At 40.4% G+C, this 23,316-nt stretch overlaps 1 protein-coding gene across 1 annotated transcript in view; it reads right to left on the bottom strand.

Annotated features, from left to right (window-relative positions):
- TTC3 (tetratricopeptide repeat domain 3) overlaps nucleotides 1-23,316 on the bottom strand; it is a 125,439-nt gene that overhangs the window by 10,687 nt on the left and 91,436 nt on the right. The window contains exons 34-41 of the mRNA XM_052645052.1: nucleotides 23,183-23,248; nucleotides 20,779-20,928; nucleotides 9,575-9,714; nucleotides 7,205-7,273; nucleotides 6,439-6,535; nucleotides 4,684-4,784; nucleotides 2,066-2,156; nucleotides 1,518-1,619 (exon numbers count right to left, since the gene is read on the bottom strand). Coding sequence (XP_052501012.1) covers nucleotides 1,518-1,619; nucleotides 2,066-2,156; nucleotides 4,684-4,784; nucleotides 6,439-6,535; nucleotides 7,205-7,273; nucleotides 9,575-9,714; nucleotides 20,779-20,928; nucleotides 23,183-23,248 — 816 coding nt within the window. The remainder of the gene's footprint in view (nucleotides 1-1,517; nucleotides 1,620-2,065; nucleotides 2,157-4,683; nucleotides 4,785-6,438; nucleotides 6,536-7,204; nucleotides 7,274-9,574; nucleotides 9,715-20,778; nucleotides 20,929-23,182; nucleotides 23,249-23,316) is intronic.

Here is a 23,316-nt window from a genome sequence, read left to right as displayed (position 1 = left end):
ACCGCACAGGCAGCGCCTCTTTCAGACCACCTGAACACAGGAAACGGCTCTCCTCCCTCCAGCCCCGCTGCCTCTCTCACCGGGCCCAGCGGGGACGGCGAGCTGCACCCAATCCGCTGCACATCCCTCGCCTGGGCCCCTCTCCCACAGGTCTCCACACTGCAGTCAGGCTGACGTCATTTCCTAACTGGAAACCTACACTGGCTGCTCAGTGAACTGAGGGGAAGTCCACACTGCGGAACACACCTTATGGAACAAGGCTCCCTTTGTTCTGGCCCGTGGGTACGGTATCACAATCTTTTCCCTACAGTCCCCTTTGTCCTAGTGAACTTCTTTCACAGCTGTGAAAGGTGTTCTTTTTCTAGCCTCCAAATACGCTATTTTCCTCCATCTGAACGTTCTGACCCTGAAACATCACACCACACAGCCCTCCACACACACACACACACACACACACACACACACACACACTCTCTCTCTCTCTCTCTTTCTGTCTCCCTCCTTCTGCCTGGTGAACTCATACTCCAGATCTCTGGCGCACACACACACACACACACACACACACACACACACACACACACTCTCACTCTCTCACTCTCTCTCTCTCTCTCTCTCTCTCTCTCTCTCCCTCCTTCTGCCTGGTGAACTCATACTCCAGATCTCTGGCTCACTGAGACCTCCAGCAAGGGAGCTTCTGCTGAGGCCTAGGCCTTGGGGTTAAGTTAGTTCCCCCTGATTTCTGCTGCCATGGCATTCTATGTTCTTGGCGCACTCTGCTTATAATAATGGGCTTGAAGTCACTCCCAAACCCATGTGCATTCTGAGGGCACAGACCGCATCTAATCCGCATCTGATCACCACTAAATACCCGATGAATGAATAGCGGAGATGTGACACACAAAGTAAACCATTTTTAGGGGTTCTAATTATTCAAGCCCCGGGCACCCTGAGAGTTCCCAAGGTTTTCAATTTTAAAATTCTTTTGAGTCATTTATAAAATCACATAAACTAGAATTAAATATTAACACTAAAATATTCTACTGAGATCTCATGCTTTTCCCCCTCTGTATGTGTTGTAAGAACTTGAAAACACTGGTGCTCAACAGAATATTTTATGCAGTTCAAAGTGGCTAACCTTTTTAACATTTTAAATCTTTTTTTATTTCTATTTTTGCAAATGAATCCACAGTAAGTTTGAATATTAAGAATGCACAGTATTGAGAAGAAAAACACTTTCAAGATCAGCTTCTGACTGCAGCTCCAGAGCCTAATGCCTTAGCTGAGGCTGAACGCATAGATGGAAGGGTCATGGGGTGAGGGGCAAATGAGGGCCACTCTGATGAGGGCTTCACCTAGCACCTGATGCAGACAGTAAGGTAATTATTCACCCAGCTCACGCCCACTCCCAAACCAGTAACAACAAACTACTTGTGGCCAGCTAGTAAAGAAATTGTGCCTCACTCCTTTTCAGTTCTGTTTCCTTCAAAAAAGAAAAAAAAGAGATGTAACAGACTCACTGTGTTACAGGTAGGAAATGAAAGCTCAGAAACCTGCACTTTAGGAAGTTCACTGAGCCGAGAACCATTTTTAATTGCCTGAATTTGTTCTTCAAACTGAGACTGTAGGTAGAAAGGAAAATGTTAAGTTTTTCTAACAAATTCCAAGGAAAACCACAACTGTCCATTAATACTATTTTCCCCCTTACTATACATACATAACAAATGCTCAACCATTTCCCAAGAAATATAACTGGGATGCAAGGTTACTTCTTGTAAGGAAAGAAGTTCAAAATAGCTAGAACTGTTAATTCTAACTAATTAACTCTAATATTACTCTAATTATTAACTAGAATGCTCTAAGCCTTATCAAACATAACTTTGTTATCTTATCAATCAAGGGCTGAGCTTAAATAGTTAACAAGATAATATGTCTTTCATGAAAAAGTCTTAATTACAACAAAAAAAGTCTTTAACAGCCCCAAAAAGAAAGTTTCAGTATGACACTACCTCTTTTAGAATTATAACCCTCAGATTTTGACAGAATGATAAAATACCATATAACTTACCTTTGCTTTCTCAATTTCTTCTCTAACATCAGAAAGAAACGATTCCCATGAATGTATGTCTGAGTCCATGTCAGAATATGCGGCCGAATCACTGACAGAGGAGAAAAACATAAAACTGCTGATGTCCACTTGAAGACTTTTAAAAATTGAAAGCACTAAAGTACAAATGAAAATAAACATTTAAAGATAATGAGAGAAACAGGATCATGCACACATAGCAAAAAAGATGATTTTTAAAGAACTGTGTATCTTACAAAGTCACTACACTTTAGGAAGTATTATCGACTGACCTAACCCAAAGCCCAAAACTGGTGGACGGAGAGCACATATTCTCCTGAATTTTACCTTCTCTCCTCACATTTGAAATAGACAATTCTTCAGCTGACATCTTCATATTTAACATCAAAGGCTATCTTAGCATTGAAAAACAGTCAAAAGTTGGCAGCCTGGATACATTCCAATAAAACCTTAATCCCTACTTCACTGTAAAACAAAGGGTGGGGTCTAACAGGCTACATTAAACTTCTCAGCACCTCATGAATCTGGTTTACTGAAAGTGACACACAAGCTTTCTACTCCAATCGAGAAGACCACTCCCACCAATCCGTGGTTATGTCTGTTCTCACACATCTTAAAGAAGAACCAGAACACTGCTTTCATGGTTTTCCTCTTTTGCCACCCTTTGGTGGAATGAGCAGAGTTAGCACAGACCCCCTAAGAAAGACCACCTGTGTACCATGAGGCTTACTAAGCAGTCAGTGCTATTAGATAAAGCGCGGCCTGAGAGCTCTGTTTCCCAGATGCACAATCCAGAGCCCGTGGCGTGCTGCACACTGGCTACTGAACAACACACGATCTCAACCTCGGATGTATTAGTCCTGTAATCTGAATCAGCATACCAGTTTACCTTTAATCAGAACGGTTTTCTGATGTGAAAAAAACTTAATCTTGAAAAAAGAACTGTACATTAAAACTGTTTTTCCATGACCTGTAGAATCTCTGGTTCAACACTGAGGGTTTGAAATTTAAATAAAAAAACACTAGGAATTAAAAAGTTAAAACCTGTATGTGGAATATGATAAAAGGACCAGATGAAAAATAATGTGCAAAAATCCTTATAGAAAAGTGCTACATTCTAGACTGAAGGACTCTCTGGCTTCTCATGGTAAACCTTATCCCAAAAAGAAAGCAAAATAAACAAAAACAGGTAGAGATTATGGAGGGTTGAAAAATGAAAGAAAAGTGAAAGAAAGTGAAGTCGCTCAGTTGTGTCCGATTCTGTGACCCCATGAACTGTGGAGCCTACCAGGCTCCTCCGTCTGTGGGATTTTCCAGGCAAGAATACTGGAGTGGGTTGCCATTTCCTTCTCCAGGAGATCTTCCTGACCCAGGGATTGAACCTGGGTCTCCTGTGTTGTAGGCAGACGTTTTACAGTCTGAGCCACCAGGGAAGTTGAAAAAATGACCATTTGTAAATATCTTTGAAAGCAACATTCCCACACTCTACCGGTAGGACTGTTAAATAACTATTCTTATGGAAGGCCACTGTTGAAAAGCCTCAAAAATGTGATCTTCATTCCAGGAATTTATTCATTGCATGGAAATGACTAATCATTTAGCTATAAGGATATGTGCCCCAGTGCAGCTCTGAATAGCATAATGTGCAAACAACCCAGCTCTCCCACTACAAAGCTATTTAATAAATCATGACATGGTTGTACACTGGACTACTATTCAACCTTTTAAAATTAGCCTGGAGAAATGTAATTACTGATATGAAAATAAGTTTTCTATATACTGCTTGGGCTTCCCTTTTAGCTCAGTCAGTAAAGAATCTGCGTGCAATGCAGGAGACCTAGGTTCAATTCTTGGGTTGCAAGGATCTCCTGGAGGAGGGCATGGCAACCCACTCCAGCATTCTTGCCTGGAGAATCCCATGGACAGAGGAGCCTGATAGGTTCACAGACTATGGGGTCACAAAGTGTCAGACATGACTTAGTGACTAAACCATCACTATATATTACTTAGTGAATAACTATGTATAAATTTTCTTTTTTTCCCCCCACACCTTAATGGATTTACCACAAAACTAAATTAACTAGTTATAACTCAATTGAAAATTAGGATAATTTATCATTTTGTTGATATGTTTTGATTTTCCCATGATTGAACATGTGTAAATTATAATAACTATTAAAAATAAAGTCCCGTGGACTGCAAGGAGATCGAACCAGTACACCCTAAAGGAAATCAGTCCTGAATATCCATTGAAAGGACTGATGTTGAAGCTGAAACTCCAATACTCTGGCCACCTGATGAGAAGAACGGACTCATTTGAAAAGACCCTGATGCTGGGAAAAACTGAAGGCAGGAGGAGAAGGGGACAACAGAGGATGAGATGTTTGGATGGCATCACCGACTCAATGGACATGAGTTTGAGTAAACTCTGGGAGCTGGTGATGGACAGGGAGGCCTGGCGTGGTGCAGTCCATGGGGTCACAAAGAGTCGGAGACGACTGAGCGACTGAACTGAACTGAATATAATTTTTCATCAAGTCAGCCCTAATCTTTATTTCCTCAATAACGATTGTGGAAAGACACCTGTGACACCACAGTACCTGCTCATTAGCTTCAAGTTCTTGAGAAGCCCTTCGGCTTGTGACTCCATGCTCCGTAACTTACACACTTCCACGTCCTTCCAGTTTTCAAGCACAGATACCTACCATTAGATGAGAGAATATAAGCATTTTAAAACGAACTATTTCAAAGCTGTGAAAGCAAACATTCTAAGCCACTTTGAAGTTTCTCCTTAAATGACACATGAGCAGAAGAGTGACCAGAATTTAGCTATTGTTTCTCTCAAGTGAACCTGAACTAAAACTTTTCGGACCTCTCTGGTGGTCCACTGGGTTTTGTGAAGATTCCACAGGCCTTGGAGCAACTGGGCCTGTGCACGACAACTGCTGAGCCTGTGTGCTGCAACTACTGAAGCCCGAACTCCCAAAGGCTATGTTCCCCAACAAGAGACACCCCTGCTTGGGGCAACTAGAGAAAGCCCACATGCAGCAAGGAAGACTCAGCACAGCCCAAAATCAATTTTAAAAAAACTTTAGGATTTGAAAACAGAAAAACAGAGTAATAGTAAAATTATATTCCTAGAGTGATACTTTCTTAGATATGAAACTTTCCACAAGGCTTACTGCTGAAGCCATACAGGAGCACAGAGCTAGGTTACCTGAAAGTATACACCTGGTGTGCATAATCTAAGGTGCTGACCATGGTAAGCAGAGAGCCAGGACCCTGCAGAACAGCGCCAGGCTGCACCTATGGATTTAAAGGCCTGGGAAGCAGACTCTTGGTTGGCAAGTGGGAGGGGAGGAGAGGATGGAGTAGAGTCTGGGACCAGCAGGTGCAAACTATCACACAGAGGAGGGGCGCATAGCAAGGTGCTACTGCACAGCTTAGGGTAAGTTACTACCAGCAAGGGTAAGTTTTGAAAACTTTAGACTCTGGCTCCCCACAGAAGCCAATTGGCCATTTGTGTCAAAGTCACTGCAGAAAATGTAGACTGGCCTTGCTTTAATTCAGGTGTCAGTAATCTTGACAGGGCCCACCAGGCAAAACTGCTTGCTAAATGGTGGTAAATGGGAACTGGGTGACTTGGGGACAGAGATGCAGGAAAAGGGCCCACGAGGCAGAAGTAAACACTGGGACTCTTTTTTTCCTTCCTTCCTTTAGAAAAGCAGCTGCATAGCTGACATTTCTTTTAAAGACCCATGTTTACAGACTGCAAGAGTTAAGCTCTTCCTTACCTTTCTAAAATAATCGTGGACACATTTACTAATAAATAACATTTACTTTGCAAATTAGAAAAACAAAGGCAACCATGTTTCAGGAATTCAACAGAATATAGCCAGAGATAATTATTTTTGTCTCAGTAGTTTCTCAAATAGTATACTGACTTTAGTATATATTCTTCCAGGGGGAGGAAAGAGAGTATATATTCTTAGTAAGTATATTATTTCCAAGTTCCTTTTCCAGCACTGTTGGCTACTTCATGGTACATCACTTGATTAAATATAATGAAACCATTAAAAGTACAGAACATTGAAAATGACTGAATTGTGTTAAATAAGGAAAGCTAGTCACAAAACATGGTGTACACTCTATCATAAGAGAGGCATAAAGGTAAAAAATTTTAAAGTTATGGTAAGGAGAGAGTGGTTGTTTCAGGGAGGCAGGATTATGGATGAAAGGATACCCCTCAGCCTCCACACTTCCCAGCAATGCTGTCCTGCTCATGTGTAATTAAACGCGGAGTAAACAAATGACACCCTGCCGAATCTGTCAGTCACTGAGTACTCCGGACTCACCTCTGCATCCAGAGCCCTCTGAAGACTGTCTTCATAATGCTCTTTCCCTTTCTTTATACTCTCTTCTATTTTCATTTTCTCATTTGTAAATGTATTACTGTAAATATTACAGAAAACAAAAAAAATTAACTGAAAAAAACATAACCAGTGAGCTCACAAAGGGTGAAGTCAGGTTAGCGCTGAAGTCATGCCACCAACAGGCAATAGAACATCTTCCAGAGAAACTTCTTGCCCAACATTTGGCTACTTAATGGAAGACTCATTACCCATTTTTATGAAGTTAGGTGAAGTTTAATCTGATTATGTTAATAAACTTTACATACTGGCTTCAGTATGTACAAACATTATTTGCAGTAGTAAAGATTAAAAGGAAAACTTTTTATAGGTTCATAACAAACATTCTTTAATAATTTTTTAATTGTAGAGCAATGAACTACAATAGTTGAGACTGTTATTCAAGTAATGTAAGTTTTTAAAATACATTTTTAGTTTCAGGTTAATTAAAAGGAAATGAAGAGTAATGAACAATGCTAAATTTAGGACTTTTTATACTGTCAATGAGAAATAAAAGTAGAAAACATCATAAAATAAAAATACTTAAAGAATAAATTTATTAATATAAATAATAAAACAGAATTTTTAAAAAGAGAAACAATTATTTAAAAGAAACATATAAGCAAAAATATATTTGGATGTCTATATTCAGACTGTGCCTCTGATATTAATAATACAGTAAGATACAAAAATAAATTTAAGCTTAATTTGCCTGATTTCAAGGGACTGATCCAGAAGTAATTCAAGCGCCTTTTCCTTTCCATCGTTTTCCTGAGTATACCTGCAAAAGCATAATCACCAAATTTTAATCAATTTTCAAAGATTTTTAAACGCACAACCTCACACAGTAAATTCTACATCCATGCAAACATTTCTTGATTTCTTTACATTTCTAGTATCTTCTAAATAGGCAAATAATTTGGGTCCTTTTCCTTTTGGAAAGATTTCCCTTCTACCCCTGGAAGGCAGATCGCCTTTTCTTCAGTCTGCGTTGTGTGTCTGCAGCACAGACCCCGTCTCAGTCCTGTGTCAGGAGCACCTCCATCCAGGTGGTTCAACATAGGACAGAGGAATAAGGTGCTGGGTCATCACCAGTGTAACATAGGTTCTCACTCAAAATGAAAACAGCCTTCTATTTTTTAAGCCAGAACCTGAAGTCCAATTACACACACACATACACACATGCACACAGTAGGATAATTCTTCAAAACAAAGTGTGTAAATCTTTGATTCTTAATAAGCAATGCCCTGTACCAAGAGAGTTCTGCCTCTTTCATGCTCTCCTTCACACCTTTTTAGTCATCTCTGCTGGATAAAAACCCGTTTCCGCAAACTACTGATTTAAATGCCGTTTCAGTTCTTTTGTAAAACAGTTCCTCTAAGTTTTCAACACTGGGTAGCTTTTCATGGAATTTCTGCCTTCCTTCAACAATTATCTCTGACTTGCATCACTGCACCTACCATGAGCTCCTCGTGACCATTCATTTCTTAATGAATACCAACTGTGATCTACAGCATAGAAAAATCAATAAAATAACCTCATATACCTTTGTTGTTCTCTAAGGGATGCAAAAAGTTTTAAGATCCAAATGTAAAAATTTAGCTTTTTTTGGAAAGTACAAAAAGCATAAAGAAGCCTATAGCCTATCTTTAAACTACAACAGAAAAGGGCAAAGAAATACACTAATAAAGTGAAAAGACAATAAAAAATTATTCTTCAACAGAAATGATTATGATAGCACAGAAAAAAATTTTATCAACAGTCTCAGTTTCATTTATTTTGTCTAGTTTGACAGTATGTCTAAACTGAACATACGAAAAAATTAAAATATAAATACTCCAGAATTTTTGAGTAACTTAAAAATTAAGACAGTACTTGCTCAAACAGTAAGAGGTAAAAAGCTTTTTAGATTTCCATGTGTTCTTCTAATGAAACTTTGAGCAAAATTAAAATTACATGACATATGCAGTATTTTCCATTTTATCATGCTTTATAAATGACTACTTAAAAACTGTCCAAAGGTTAAGGTTAGCAATACTCATAATGAAATTCACCTGATCACAGGGCACAGCAAGTGGACGAAACATAAATGCCCTGAACAGTGAGTGTGGTCAGTGGAGCCCCAGGGAACCACGCCTCCCCTTATTAACGCCCTTCAATCTGGACCAGGCCTGCAATTTGCCCGAAACAACAAAATGTGGCAGAAGTGATGCTGACGGTTCCGGGCCTGACGCTTCAGAGGGCCTGGCAGCTTCTACCTGTGTACTCTTGGAAGCTCTTAGCCATCACACAGGAGGTGTGGCTACTGTGCTGGAGATAAAAGTCACGTGAAGAAGTCACACGGAAAGGAAGAAGCCCTGAAACTGCATAGAGAGAAACAGGCCAAAATATTTCAGCCAACTGCCAGCTAAACGCAGCCACAGGCGGAACCACTGACAAGACCAGCAGAAGGGTGGCCCAGCCAAAACAGCCCAGAATGCAAGATCCAGATCAAATTAAAATTAAGTTAATTTAAGCCAGCAAGCTTCAGGTATTTTGTTCAACAGTAGGTAGCAATTAAGCTGAGGAGTCATACAATTATTTAGGGAAACAGGGGTTAGGAATGGATCGCACAGAATCTTAAAACAAACCTAGCCCATATGACAACTGCCTGAATGTATATTACTGAATGCTTCGTATTACAGGACCAAATTTTTAAAGATTCAGGGTGGAAGTAATAAATAAAATGATCACCACAGAATCTTGGTGCTGGAAAAAACCTTAGATCTAGATAAGTCCCCTCATTTTATAACAAAGAAAAGGGGTTAAAGATAATGTTCAGAGAAAGAGGTGGTGTTCAGACCAGAAGTATGTTCTTGGACTTGCAGCCCTACTTTTATTTATGTATAAATATGAGAGGTTTAGAAAAAGCTGTAGGTGAGATAATTCCCAACAGATGTTCTTTAAAATGAAATGAGAACAGTGTCTAAAATTTTCACTTTACTTGATAGTCTGAAACTGAATACCAGAAAGGATAAAATAACCCAAAATATACCCAAATTAAAAATAAATGAAAATCATTGTCTTTCAAGCGTTACTCACATTCTGCTGGCATTCAACACCTTTTTCATTTTCTTCTTCAGTGCCTTTAGTCTTTCTTGGATTTCTTTTTTCTCCTGTTCCCATTTTCTAATTTCCTTGTTCAAATCTTCAAGGAACCAATCTAGTTCTGTCTTTGAGATCTAAAAACATTTTAGAAAGTATCTAAATAAATGGGAAGATTTACTTTTTTTTCTTTTTAAAAAGAGCCCAAGAGACTAGTGTTGTGGTGGTGAACTAGCTTAACCAATGACTACAGTTCCTCGGAACACACACTCAAGAGCTGGCTGCACGCACTACCCCAGCTGAGCTTGGGACATGAAGTCACACAATACACGGCCTCAGCCCTCAAACGAGGACGGGCAGAGACACGGCAGATGCTCTGGTACTCAGGAAGGGATTCTCCAAATCAGTACAATTTGATCTCTGTCTTCAGAGATGGGGCTGTCACACAGAGAATGGATTCCAAGTAGTGGGCATGGAGAGGCAGAAGGTTAGAAGAGAAAGGCATGTCCGTATGGAATGGTACGAGGTGGATGTTAGGACCTCAGGCGCCTGGGACACCTTGGGATAAAATGATCAGGGGCCTTATGAGCAATGCTGAGGAGTGTGGCCCTCATCCTGCAGACAACAGGAAGCCAGTGAAGGCTCTTCAGCAGGGTTGTGAGATAATGAGATTCTTATTTTAGAAAAATAACTGAAAGACACAGAGGCAGATCAGGGGAAAGAGGGTACATAAAGGTTAGACAAGAACAGCAGCTTTCTCGTTTTCTTGACTTTCTCTGATACTTTCTTATTGTGACCCACAACAGCAAATAGATTTTAATCATGATCCCCAGCATTATGTACATACATGTATGCATCTATACACACACGGAACTGAAAACACTGCCCTTACTTTCTGAGATGTTTCCCTATATTTTTATTCTATTATTAAGAACAATTTTAGTCACGATCATTAAACTGAGTTCATAGCCCATTAGGAATTATAACCTTTAGTGTTAAATACTCTGTATTAGAAGAAGATAAAATCTCACTGCACTAGCCCAGGTGAGAGACAATGAGGATGACAGAGATAACTAAAGGGATGATAAAAAGAAATAAAGGACACTTTAGAAGACTAGGACGGATAACAAGACCGTTATCATGTGGCTATATGACGTAAAGTGGAAGGCGACAGAATCTCTACCCTGGATGAATAACTAAACAAAATTCTATTAACAAAACGGGAGACTATGGAAGATATACAGGAGAGAAATCAACCTAGATAAGTATTTTAAAATAAATTCGAGTAAACAATAAAATATATATTAAGAACTCAATAATTTTGAACCTGCAATTATTTTGATGGGACAGAGAAGTTTATAGGTGCCTGAAAAAGACTATACATCCAAGGAATAAAACACTAAATTGAAATAACAAATAACTACCTTTCAACACAACCACAGAGAAAGGAGTAATGTATTTCTAAGTCCTGTTGATTTACACATCTGTCAACAGGCTCCTCTAGCACAGGTTAGCACACCATCAAGTCAGGTGTGTTTTGCTCCCCAAACACCTTTCCCAACATGGGAAACTCCCACCTATTAACATACTACAATTTCAAAGTCCATTCACCAGTTCATTGGCTGTAACTTGAAATGCACTTCCCCATAGAAAGTTATACTAGAAACATCAGTTAAACAGCCAACATTTCTCTTCCAAGAAGCTCTCAGTTCCATTTGTAAGCTGAACAAAATGAGGGTTACAGTGTTAAAGAGGGCACATTCCCAGACCATGAGTCTATTTGATTGAGGAAGAAATAAATCTCCACGGGGGTGCTGGAGCAGAACAAGTGATGCTGGAGAGATAAAGCAGAAAGCAAAGGCTAGCCTCTGAGTCAGGTTTGAAAAGATTCATGTCCATCTTCACAGCCTCCCGCCTTCCTTCTGGTACTCAGTTCCACCCACTGGGGGCCCTTCCTTACTCTGCACCCTCGAGTTTCTCTGGACCCCTGACTTAATTACCCCCTAGTTGAGGGCCTGCCCAGCGCCCAGGCACACTTCCACAACGTCTCTCCTCTCCTTCCTTTTCAACCTGTCACCCGGAGCACGTCTGAAGGCAGCACAGTACTAAAAAGACCCACTTTGACTCGTCTGGAAGTATTCACACTTCACTCTTTAGCTTAAGTGATTCTCTAATCTACACAGAGTCGGCACGCATGTTTTATTTGGCAAGTCCAATACTTGTTTGTTTGCTTTTTAAAGTACAAATGTGTTATCTCTGATGATAAAGGCTGTGGGGCTGCGATATCTGTCAGAATTTCAGGCCATGTGACAAAGAGAAATGAAACGCTGTATCTTGAGGCTCTGGATGGCTAGGTACACCACCACCTGAGACACAGCCTTCTCCGTCAGCTATCTTACATAAGGGCTGCCTTTTGAAACTTCTTCTGAACCTATGAATTCTCTAAAAGTTTCATTCCAGTGTTTCAAAGTGTCATCTCTTCAATGTTAGCAGACAGTGCACATGCCTGTAAATACCAGTCATTTATAAATAAAATAAACTCTGGACTACTGTTTCTAACAATTACTGTGCGAGTCAGGATGGAGAAATATTTACAAGAAACTAAAAAAAGAAGTTTAAACTTTAATATTTTCCAGTTTGAAATTCTACTAGTATCAACAACTGCTTACTGGTATCTCATTTTTGCTTTAGGGATCCTTTCACGTCCCACTTCTGACCAGGTTCCCTATAATCTGACCTTCCTGCTTAGGCTCAGAATGTGGCCAGGTCACTGAGGACAAGGGTTCAGCCACAGAAACTCAGGGTCTCCTTCTTCAGAGAGGACAGGGTACCCTGGAGCCAAGCTACACAGATTCTCTGGGAAATAACAGCTTCGAGTCAAAATGGGCACTGACTTAGAACATTCCACCCTCGTCAGCTTTAGACACCAGGGTTTCGGATGTTCCTGGCAAGCAGATTCAATACCATGAAAGTACCTTTGACCAGCCCAGGTCCCTCATGAATTTCAAGTCCTGCCTCAGGAGTAGGTTTGACCTCAGCGGCCTTGAGATGTGTAGGCCAACTGTTTTTAGGAAGAAGAGTTTCAACAGTTCGGTGACATTTCCTGCAGCCTGGGAACAGATCAACTCACACTTCCCTTGCTGCAACCTTGCTGATCTTGAATTTGCTGAGTCACTACTGTGATGGAGGTGACCACCATGCCTACCTGGCCTCTCGAAGAGGGTGCTACATAAAAGTCCTGGAAGATCGGCACAGAGCCTGGCACTTAAGGAGCATCCAATATAAATATCTGTCAAATGAAAGAATGAGTGCTACCTTCCACTACATACTAGCAGTAAATAAAGTAACAATCATCATAGGACGTACAGGCCTGATGACCTTTCTATAGGCTGATGGAATATGAAGACACAATTCAGTAAACTCAGTTCTGCAGGGGCTCAAGTACACACTGTTGGGTAACACTGGCAGAGTGGCTAGTCTGCACACTGAGATCCATGGATGGCTAAGAAACAGTCCTCACTCGCAGGGGGAGGATAGTGGGGAAAATACACATGAAAGATAATTACTATACCATACACAAAAAATTAACTCAAAGTGGATCACAGGCCTAAGTGGGGGAGCTAAAACTATAAAACTCTATAGATCATAGGAGTAAATACTGCTGATCTTGGGTTTGACAGTGGTTTCTCAGCTATGAACTCAAAAGCATAAGAAACAAAAGAAAAATTAGAGAAACTCGACCACACTGAAAATTTAGAATTTGTGTGTTGCAAATGATAACATCAAGAAAGTGAAAAGACAACCCACAGAATGGGGCATAGGAGAAATAAATCTGCAAATATGGGAAGATGAGAGAAAATATTTCTAAATGATATATTTAATAAGAAATTTGTACCTAGAATACATATATACATAAGTGTGTGTGTTTGTGTATATATAATAAGACTCTTAATTCAATATAAAGAACAAAAAACCCAATTAATAAGTGGGCAGCGGATTAAAACAGACATGTCTTGCACTTTCCAAATATACAAAAATAGACATTAAACACATATAAGATGCTCAACACCATTAGCCTTTGGGGAAACACAAATCAAAACTATAATGAGAAACCACTTTACACCCATTAGAAGAGCTAAAATAAAAAAGATGGATGATAGAAAGTCTTAATGAGAACACAGAGAGATGGATCCCTCATACACTGCTGGTGGGAATATAAGATGGTGCGGCTGTTTTAGAATAGTCTGGTAGTTTCTCAAACTCTTAAATATGGAGTTAACAGATGACCTAGCATTTCCATTCCTAGGTATACATCCAAAAGAAATGAAAACATGTGTCCACACAAAAACTTGTACTCAGATATTCTAAGGGTTGTTTGTAACAGTCAAAAAATGAAAAGAATTCAAATGTTCATTTACAGATGAATGGGTTAATAAAATGTGATACAGCATATGATGGAATATTATTCAGCAGTAAAAAGAATGAAGCACTGATCCATGTTATATGGACTGATGTACATGGATGGACCTTGAAAACGTTAAGTTAAGTGAAAGAAGGCACTCACAAAAGACCACGTATAGTTAAGTGTGATGCCATTTACATAAAACACCCAGAAGGGGCAAGTTCACAGAGTAAATCAGTGGTTCCCAAGGGCTGAGGGAGGGAGAACAGGGAGTGACTAGCAGTGGTTAGACTTCTTTTGGGGTGATAAAAACGTTCTAAACGTGGATTGCAGTGATGGCTACACAACTCTGTGCCTATACTGGAAACACTGACTACACACTTTAAAGGGGTGAATTCTATGGCATGTGAACTACATCTCAATAAAGATGTTAACAAAATGATAATTACTGTCTAATATAGTGAGGTGGTCATTATCACTACCACATTAACAAAGGCCTCTAACCAAGGCTGAGGTTCTGTCAGTGACTGCTTGCTTCACAGAATGACGCCTGAGTTGGACCCAAAGGATGAGGGGTGAACCAGGCACGGGGATGCAGAAGGCCCTTGAGGCGGAAGGACCAGTGCTGGGAAGAGGTCCAGAAGTGAGAAAACCACACAACAAGCTCCACTACCCAGTGTACAGGACAATGCAGAGAACCGGCAGAGAAGAAGCTGGAGATGGAGTAACAACCAACCACAGGGGGGTTTCAAGCTCGTGGTGACTGCTGAGTGTTCATGAGTTACAGCACAAACCTACAGTGGCAGAGGGGTGGCACACACAGCCCATCCTGCACCCTCCCCCCATCTATACCCTCCATCGTGGGACCCTGGAGTTCCCTTCACTCAGGAGTGAGTCTTTCCCCACCCCTTGATCCTCGGCCGGCTATGGGACTTGCTTTGCCTGATCGGGTATTAGCAGGGCTGGTTCTTGCTTGCTCTTGGACTCACACTGGAAGATGAAAGACACACGGAACAGAAGGAGTTGCCCCTGTTGCCCCAGCTGAGGCCACTGTAGATCGGTCTATAGCCAGATGACCCCAATACGTGAGCAAGCACAGCCAGGAACAGCGGCGCCCTAGCTGATCCAAAGGTGAAGCCATCCAGCCAAGCTCAGTCAGGATTGGCTAACTCACAGACTCACATATGTGATATTTATTGTCATGTTTCACTGAGATTTTTACTCAGCATTACTTTGGCATCAGTTAACCAATACACTGCTCATGGAGTGCTGGGAAATGTTTTTCAACTGGCTGTGGAATCGACGTTCTCTTAATGGATCTGGAGCCTGACACTCACCAGCTATTCTCCTGCGCTTACTGCTGGTGCAGCTTGGAGTGAGACACCTTAGTGAATCCAGCTTCCATTTCCTCATCAGTAAAATGGAGACAATGCTACATACTGGAACACTAGTGCACTAAAACTGCTTTCAGATTTAATAAAATAATACAGCTAAAACATTTACGACTGTGTATGGTACATAACAGGAGCTCCATAAATGCTAGATTAGAAAAGAGCTGAACTTGGCAAGGACCACGACTGAATAGGACCACAGCTCTCTGCACATGTGGGCTGAGGAAGTTTGGGTAGGCAGGAACCCAAGATTCTGTTGAAACAGCACGAAGTTTCAGATTCTGCTCCATAAATTCGTCTAGGCCAAAATTATTTTGACTGTTTTAAGAGTCAATGCTAACTAAATATCCATCTTAGCTATAAGCAAATCTCATCAAAGCACCTTAAGAACATACGATCTTCAAAAGATGGGGAGTGACTGCCTAATGGGAATACAGCTTCTTTTTGGAGTGCCGAAAACAACCCTGGCATTAGATGGTGGTGGTGATTATATGACATGGTGAAAATATTGAAAACAACTTAACTGTATACTTTATAATGGTTAAATGTGAACTCTACCTTAATAAAACAAAACAGAAGGATTCCCTGGTGACCCAGTGGTTAAGAATCGCCTTGCAACGCAGGGGACATTGGTTTGATCCCTGGTTCAGGAAGACCTGACATTCCGCAAGGCAACCAAGTCTTTGTGCCACAAATAATGAGCCTGTGCTCTGGAGCCCAGGAACCACAACTACCGGAGCCCTCGCTCTGCAAAAAGAGAAGCCACTACAATGAGAAGCCCACGTACCACAACTAGAGAGTAGCCCCCGCTTGCTGCAACTAAAAAAAGTCCATGCAGCAATGGAGACCCAGTATAGTAAAAAAAAAATAAAGAATTTTTAAAAGAGAGAGAGAGAACATATGCTGAGCATATGTTCTGAGCAATATGGCAACCAGTTACGACCTGTCAGTTCCAAGTTCAGTTCAGTTCATTTCAGTCGCTCAGTCGTATCTGACTCTTTCGAACCCCATGGACTGCAGCACACTAGGCCTCCCTGTCCACCACCAGCTCCCGGAGTTTACTCAAACTCATGTCCATTGAGTTGATGATGCCATCCAACCATTTCATCCACTGTCGTCCCCTTCTCCTCCTGCCCTCAATCTTTCCCAGCATCAGGGTCTTTTCCAATGAGTTAGTTCTTCGCATTGGGCGGCCAAAGTACTGGAGTTTCAGCTTCAGCATCAGTCCTTTCAATGGATATTCAGGACTGATCTCCTTTAGGATGGACTGGTTGGATCTCTTTGCAGTCCAAGGGACTCTCAAGAGTCTTCTCCAACACCACAGTTCAAAAGCATCAATTATTCAGCGCTCAGCTTTCTTCATAGTCCAACTCTCACATCCATACATGACTACTGGAAAACCTATAGCTTTGACTAGGTGGACCTTTGTTGGCAAAGTAATGTCTCTGCTTTTTAATATGCTGTTTAGGTTGATCGTAACTTTTCTTCCAAGGAATAAGCGTCTTTTAATTTCATGGCTACAATTACCATCTGCAGTGATTTTTGGAGCCCCCCAAAATAAACTTTGTCACTGTTTCCACGGTTTCCCATCTATTTCCCATGAAGTGATGGGACCAGATGCCATGATCTTAGTTTTCTGAATGTTGAGCTTTAAGCCAACTTTTTTACTCTTCTCTTTCACTTTCATCAAGAGGCTCTTTATTTAGTTCTTCTTCACTTTCTGCCAAAAGAGTGGTGACATCTGCATATCTGAGGTTATTGATATTTCTCCGGGAAATCTTGATTCCAGCTTGTGTTTCTTCCAGCCCAGTGTTTCTCATGATGTACTCTGCATATAAGTTAAATAAGCAGGGTGACAATATACAGCCTTGATGTACTCCTTTTCCTATTTGGAACCAGTCTGTTGTTCCATGTCCAGTTCTAACTGTTGCTTCACTATGAACAAGGGTACTTTAAGAACAACAGGAGATTCTGGCTTTAGAATTGCTATTTTCCTCTGGCAGGGAACAGAGAATTAGCTAGGCTAACTATTAAAGGCTATTTCTAGCTAATGAAAATTAAACTCCATCAGCTACACGCAATAGCTAGCCCCGATCTTTACTGATACTTTGTAAATGCTCGACATTCTTCAAATGCTTTGCAAATAAGTTATTTTTCTCAACAAGGCACTACAGCATTCTGGGTGGGGCAATTCTTTCCCCTACTATACTTATCTTGAGGCACTCCCCCATCCCTTTTCAACCACCGGCTGTGAGTCCTCACAAAACTATGAAGTATAGCTTGTATTATTAACGAGGAAATTGAGGGTCAAAGAAACTGAGTTAATTATTTTAGGTGCCAAAGCCACTAAGTTGTGGGGCTGGGGTCACCAGTCAGGCAGTCTGATTGTACTGCCCGAGTTCTTAAGCATGGTTTGCTACAGCTTGCCTCTCTCCTCTATAAAGCAAATCACTGCAGATGGTGACTGCAGCCATGAAATTAAAAGACGCTTACTCCTTGGAAGGAAAGTTATGACCAACCTAGATAGCATATTCAAAAGCAGAGACATTACTTTGCCGACTAAGGGCCGTCTAGTCAAGGCTATGGTTTTTCCAGTAGTCATGTATGGATGTGAGAGTTGGACTGTGAAGAAGGCTGAGCGCCGAAGAATTGATGCGTTTGATGGTGTTGGAGAATTGATGGTGTTGGAGAAGACTCTTGAGGGTCCCTTGGACTGCAAGGAGATCCAGCCAGTCCATTCTGAAGATCAGCCCTAGGATTTCTTTGGAGGGAATGATGCTGAAGCTGAAACTCCAGTACTTTGGCCACCTCATGCGAAGAGCTGACTCATTGGAAAAGACTCTGATGCTGGAAGGGATTGGGGGCAGGAGGAGAAGGGGACGACTGAGGATGAGATGGCTGGATGGCATCACGGACTTGATGGACGTGAGTCTGAGTGAACTCTGGGAGATGGTGATGGACAGGGAGGCCTGGCGTGCTGCAATTCATGGGGTTGCAAAGAGTCAGACACGACTGAACGACTGAACTGAACTGAACTGAATTACAGCTAAACGTGGAATCAAGAAAATTTAAGTAAAAATACTAACTCATAACCTTAGTGATTGAGAGGGTCAAAGGCCAAGAGAAAAATCAACAAAAGCAAAAATTTACATTTATAAAAGATTTTTCTGTGAGTGAATTATGAGCATAATCGTAATTAATAAAGAAAATCACAGCTAAATCTCACTTGCTCTTTTCTATAAACAACTTAAGGAACTCAGGTGAACAATTTATCCTGAAAGGAAACAGGTATACATTTTGCATGGAAAGTCTAATAGCCTAACAGGTCTGCAACTTGAGGGACTAAACAACGGCTCTTTTTAAAAAATGGACTAACTACTCTTAAGCACAACCCCATGGAACCAGGCCCAGAGTCTCAGCAAAGTTAAGAATAGGTCAAGAGCCCAAGCCCACTGGTTAAAGCTGCTGCTCTCTCACAGCCGTACTCCCTGGGTGCTCATTTACTGTACATTTCTTGGTCCCGTGTACAAAGAAGTCTTGATGAACTGCACAAACACAGGACCCAGTCAAACCAGGAAAAGCTGGTTTTATAAAGCTGGACAAGCCTCTACCAGAAAGAAAGGAACCTCACTCACCAGAAAGTGAAGTGTGAAAGTGAAAGTCGCTCAGTTGTGTCCATCTCTTTGCAATCCCATGGACTATAGAGTCCATGGAATTCTCCAGGCCAGAATACTGGAGTGGGTAGCCGTTCCCTTCTCTAGGGGATCTTCCCAGTCCAGGGACTGAACCCAGGTCTCCCTGACCTGGCAGGAGGATTCTTTACCAGCTGAGCCACAAGGAAGTCCAAGAATACTGAAGTGGGTAGCCTATCCCTTCTCCAGCAGATGTTCCCGACCCAGGGTCTTCTGCATTGCAGGCATATTCTTTACCAACTGAGCTATCAGGGAAGCCCTCACTCACCAGATGACCACCTCAAATCAAGTGGTTGTGTCTGTATCTGTCTGCATCACTTAATTGGGTGGACACAGGCATTCTCATACAGTTTTATTAAAACTGAATTTTCCTGACACAATACGAAGTTTACAACAATGTTTTGTTTTGTTAAGTCCCCCAAGTAGCTTATCCAAATTAGCGTTCTATGAGTCTCTGTGAAAGGTTTTATTTTTGTTCATTTTCCCCTCTTTCTAATCAGGAAGATTTCATTCAACTGGGCAACTGAGCAGAAAGGCTGGTTCCTTCTAATTTTTCAAATTTCCCCAGTCTCATCCCAAGTGAAAACATGTCCTAAGGAGTGTTATAACGGTCAGCTCTACAAAACAACCCTTTTCTTCTGGGTATACTTAAATCTCAACAAGTAAGTTTATTGATTAAGGTCCCACAGCTAATTTTCTTCTATTTAATATGTGACCTCAGCTAATGACTCAGACTTCTGGAACAAATTCTTCCTTTCTTAAATGGACTAACAGACCCTTTTCACCTCTGTACAAAGACTTCAGTTTTTACAACCTAATTAAACAATAGGCAGAAGACCTGAGCAGACATTTTGCCAAAGAAAACATTAAGATGGCCAACAGGCACATAAAAAGATGCTCAATATTATTCTTCATGAGAGAAATGCAAATCAAAAGCACAATGAGGACTTCCCTGGTGGTACAGTGGGAAAGAATCCACCTGCTAATGCAGGGGGCGTGGGTTCAGTCTCTGGTCCAGGACGGTTCCACGTGCCGCAGAGCAACTAAGCTAGTGTGCCACAACACCTGCGCCCTAGAGCCTGCACAACCACAGTGAGAAGCCTGAGTACCTCAATGCAGAGTAGCCCCTGCTCTCCACAACCAGAGAAAGCCCATGGGCAGCAATGAAGACCTAGTGCAACCAAAAACAAATAAAACAAATTTGAAAATTAAAAAGAGAGTAATAATGTAACCCCATAAAATGGGAGCAATTATTACCCAAACTACAGAACTAAAGCAGAGATGTTACACACACATCACACACACCAGTCTGCCCAAGAACAGAACTAGTGTAGAATTAAGCCTGGATCTGAACCCAGTCTGTCTGTCTCCAGGTCTCACACGTGGAACCTCTAGTGCTACACCGCTGCTCTCACTATGAAGAAGAATTTAACTTGGAACTTACCAGGAAATAGTTTTAGCTAATCAAGGAAACCAAGTTATAGATAAATGAAAATTCAGATTCACAGTACTTTTCTTACATGACAACTTGTAGAGGTTGTAAAACACTGAAAATAAAAACACTGTCACTCTAATGTCATAAAAACTGAAATAGGCAACAGTGAGAAAGAATCCTTTGTTTAGCCAACAACGCAGTAGCTCAGCTAACAGAGGCTACACAAGCACAATTCTCTGAATGATGCCACATGCTACTGAAGAGGTTTCAGACAGGATTACCTTATTTTCTTCAACGTTCCTTTTCAACTTTTCTTCCAAGTCCTTGGTTTCTTCTGAGCCTTTGACATTGCTGTGTTCATAATTTTCACATGCTTCCTTAAGCTGCTCTTGTAAAACCTGGTACTCCTTTTCAACCTGTGAAATACCCCCCTACAAATGTAATACAAAATTACCTGTTAAAAGTAGTTTTAAAAGCCTATTTCTGATCTTGTTCTGAAATGTCTCTTCAGATAAACAAAAGAGGATATAAGGCAGATGAAAATTTACAAGGAAAATGTCATAATAATTCAAGAATTTAAAAGCCTTTACATTGTTTAGAAAAGTCAGCTTTTTAAAAAAAGTTATTTGTATTATTGGAATTCATAAGGAAACTTTCCAATATGTACCATAATTAGCTCTGAATATTTGTTTTAGAGGAGTTCAGTATTAGTCTGATATGACTGTCATCCTCCACAATTAACATCAAGAACTATTTATTGGCTTTAAGAACCGCAAATATTATGCATGCATTAGATATGAATAGGACATATTAGTTTTGGCCTTACTTTTATAGCATTTCAAATAGACGGTTGCTGATTATTTTTAAAAGATGACTTAAAATATTATCAAGAAATTATTTTCAGTTATGTAACTGTCTCCTGGACAGCTTTAAAAAAAAGCAAACAGAAGTCATACTGTACTGTGAAATGCTGGCCAGCAATCAGCAGCATTTATGTATTAGTAAGCCTTTTATCCTGCTGAAACAGGCAGCAGTCAGTCACACACTTGTAAACGGAGCACCTGTCAGACGCTGGCAGCTCCTCTCAGCTGCAGGCAACTGCTCTGCCCAGCTACGAGGGCTCCGGCAGCCAGGCTTGGGAATCTAAGCCAGATGCACACACCTGGCCCACCTTTCCCATCCCCTGCATCTCTTACAGCACGTTAGCATCTCCCAAGTGTACAAAGGCAGGGAACTGAGGTTCTGAAATTTTGTTCATTGTCAGAGAACTGTGAACTATGGTCAAGCTGACCACACACCCCAGTCTGCTGTGTACGTCGTCCAGACTGAAAGTTCGGCACTATGAATACAGTCCATGTTTAAATAATCAACTAGATGATGAACCCATGAGCAAGCTTTTATGGTTTCAGATCTTAGTTATTTCTATTTTAATTCTTAATTCAGCTTGGTATTATGAATTAATTCATATGCCCTAAACTGCTGACAGAGACATTGTTTGTTATGTAGCACCAGATAACATGTATTCTATTCATGTCTGTTTTGAGACTGTGTTAAATTACAATCTTTAGAAAGCCAATCCCTTTAATACTAGGTCTTCCTATTCAAGTACACTGAACATTTCTCATTTACTTAAGTATTCTCTGTGTCTCTCAGTAGCATTTCAAAGTTTTCTTTTACAAGATAATATATTTTTTGATACTACTGAAAATGAAATCTTTTCCTTTACTATGTTTTGGAATGGGTTGTTTACATACAGAAAGGTATTTTATCCATTTGTATTTCTAAATTCTCTTACATTTTGGTATTGGTTTCTGATCAATCATTTTGGATTTTACAGGGACACAGTCTTAGCCTCTATAAATAATGATATTTTACACCTCCATCTTTAAAATTTTATTTTTTTCTCTTCTCTACTTTTATCAACCAGTATCTCCAGGATAATAATAAATATTAACGATGATATACATTTAAGCAGGATGATGGGGTTTGGCTTAAAAGGGAAAGATACAAGCATGCTGAGAAGTATTTAGCTATTCTCATTTGATTATGAGTTTTAAGTCAAGAAAAAAATTTGAATTTTATCCAATACCTTTTCAGCAACTATGGAGTTGATCAAATGACTTTTCCCTTAAAGATCTATTACATAGTACTTATATTAATAAATTTTCTAACCGAATCATCCTTAAAGTGTTTAAGATTTTTATAATAATTTCTGTATTATTCATGTGAATAAGCTTTTATTTATAAATACAAGTTCATGATGCCAGTTAAACCAATAAAGCTGTTAGGATAGAAAAAAACTTCTCCTCTCCCTCTCTTTTCCAAATTTGAACAATAAAAATAAACAATTTTTTTGTTATGTTCTAAAGCTTATTCTACTTCCCTGGTGGCTCAGCAGCAAAGAATCTGCCTGCCAATGCGGGAGATGCAGGTTCAATCCTTGAGTGGAGAAGATCCCCTGGAGGAGGAAATGGCAACTGACTCTAGTATGCTTGCCTGAAATTCCATGGACTGAGGAGCCATGGGGTCAGAGTCAGACATAACTTGGTGACTAAACAACAAGGCTTATTCTATGATGCTTTATATGGAATAACTCGCTTCAAAACAGTTCTAAGTTCATAATTCCTATTTAGTTAAAGTAATGAAAATTAAAACTTTAAACAGTTTAATACAGTTCTGACTCACCTGTTGTGCCTCAAAAGGACCATATGGCTCAGTATTGACTTCCTGATGTGTTATATTCCAAGACACCTTTGGGGCAAGACAAGAACATTCAATCTGTCTCAAACGCTTCAGTAAAATAAATCCATCATTTGATA

Source organism: Budorcas taxicolor, chromosome 1 (assembly GCF_023091745.1).
Source record: "Budorcas taxicolor isolate Tak-1 chromosome 1, Takin1.1, whole genome shotgun sequence".
Classification (NCBI taxonomy): domain Eukaryota; kingdom Metazoa; phylum Chordata; class Mammalia; order Artiodactyla; family Bovidae; genus Budorcas; species Budorcas taxicolor.
The sequence above is the reverse complement of the archived record's forward strand: the minus strand, read 5'-3'. Positions and strand labels throughout refer to the sequence as shown.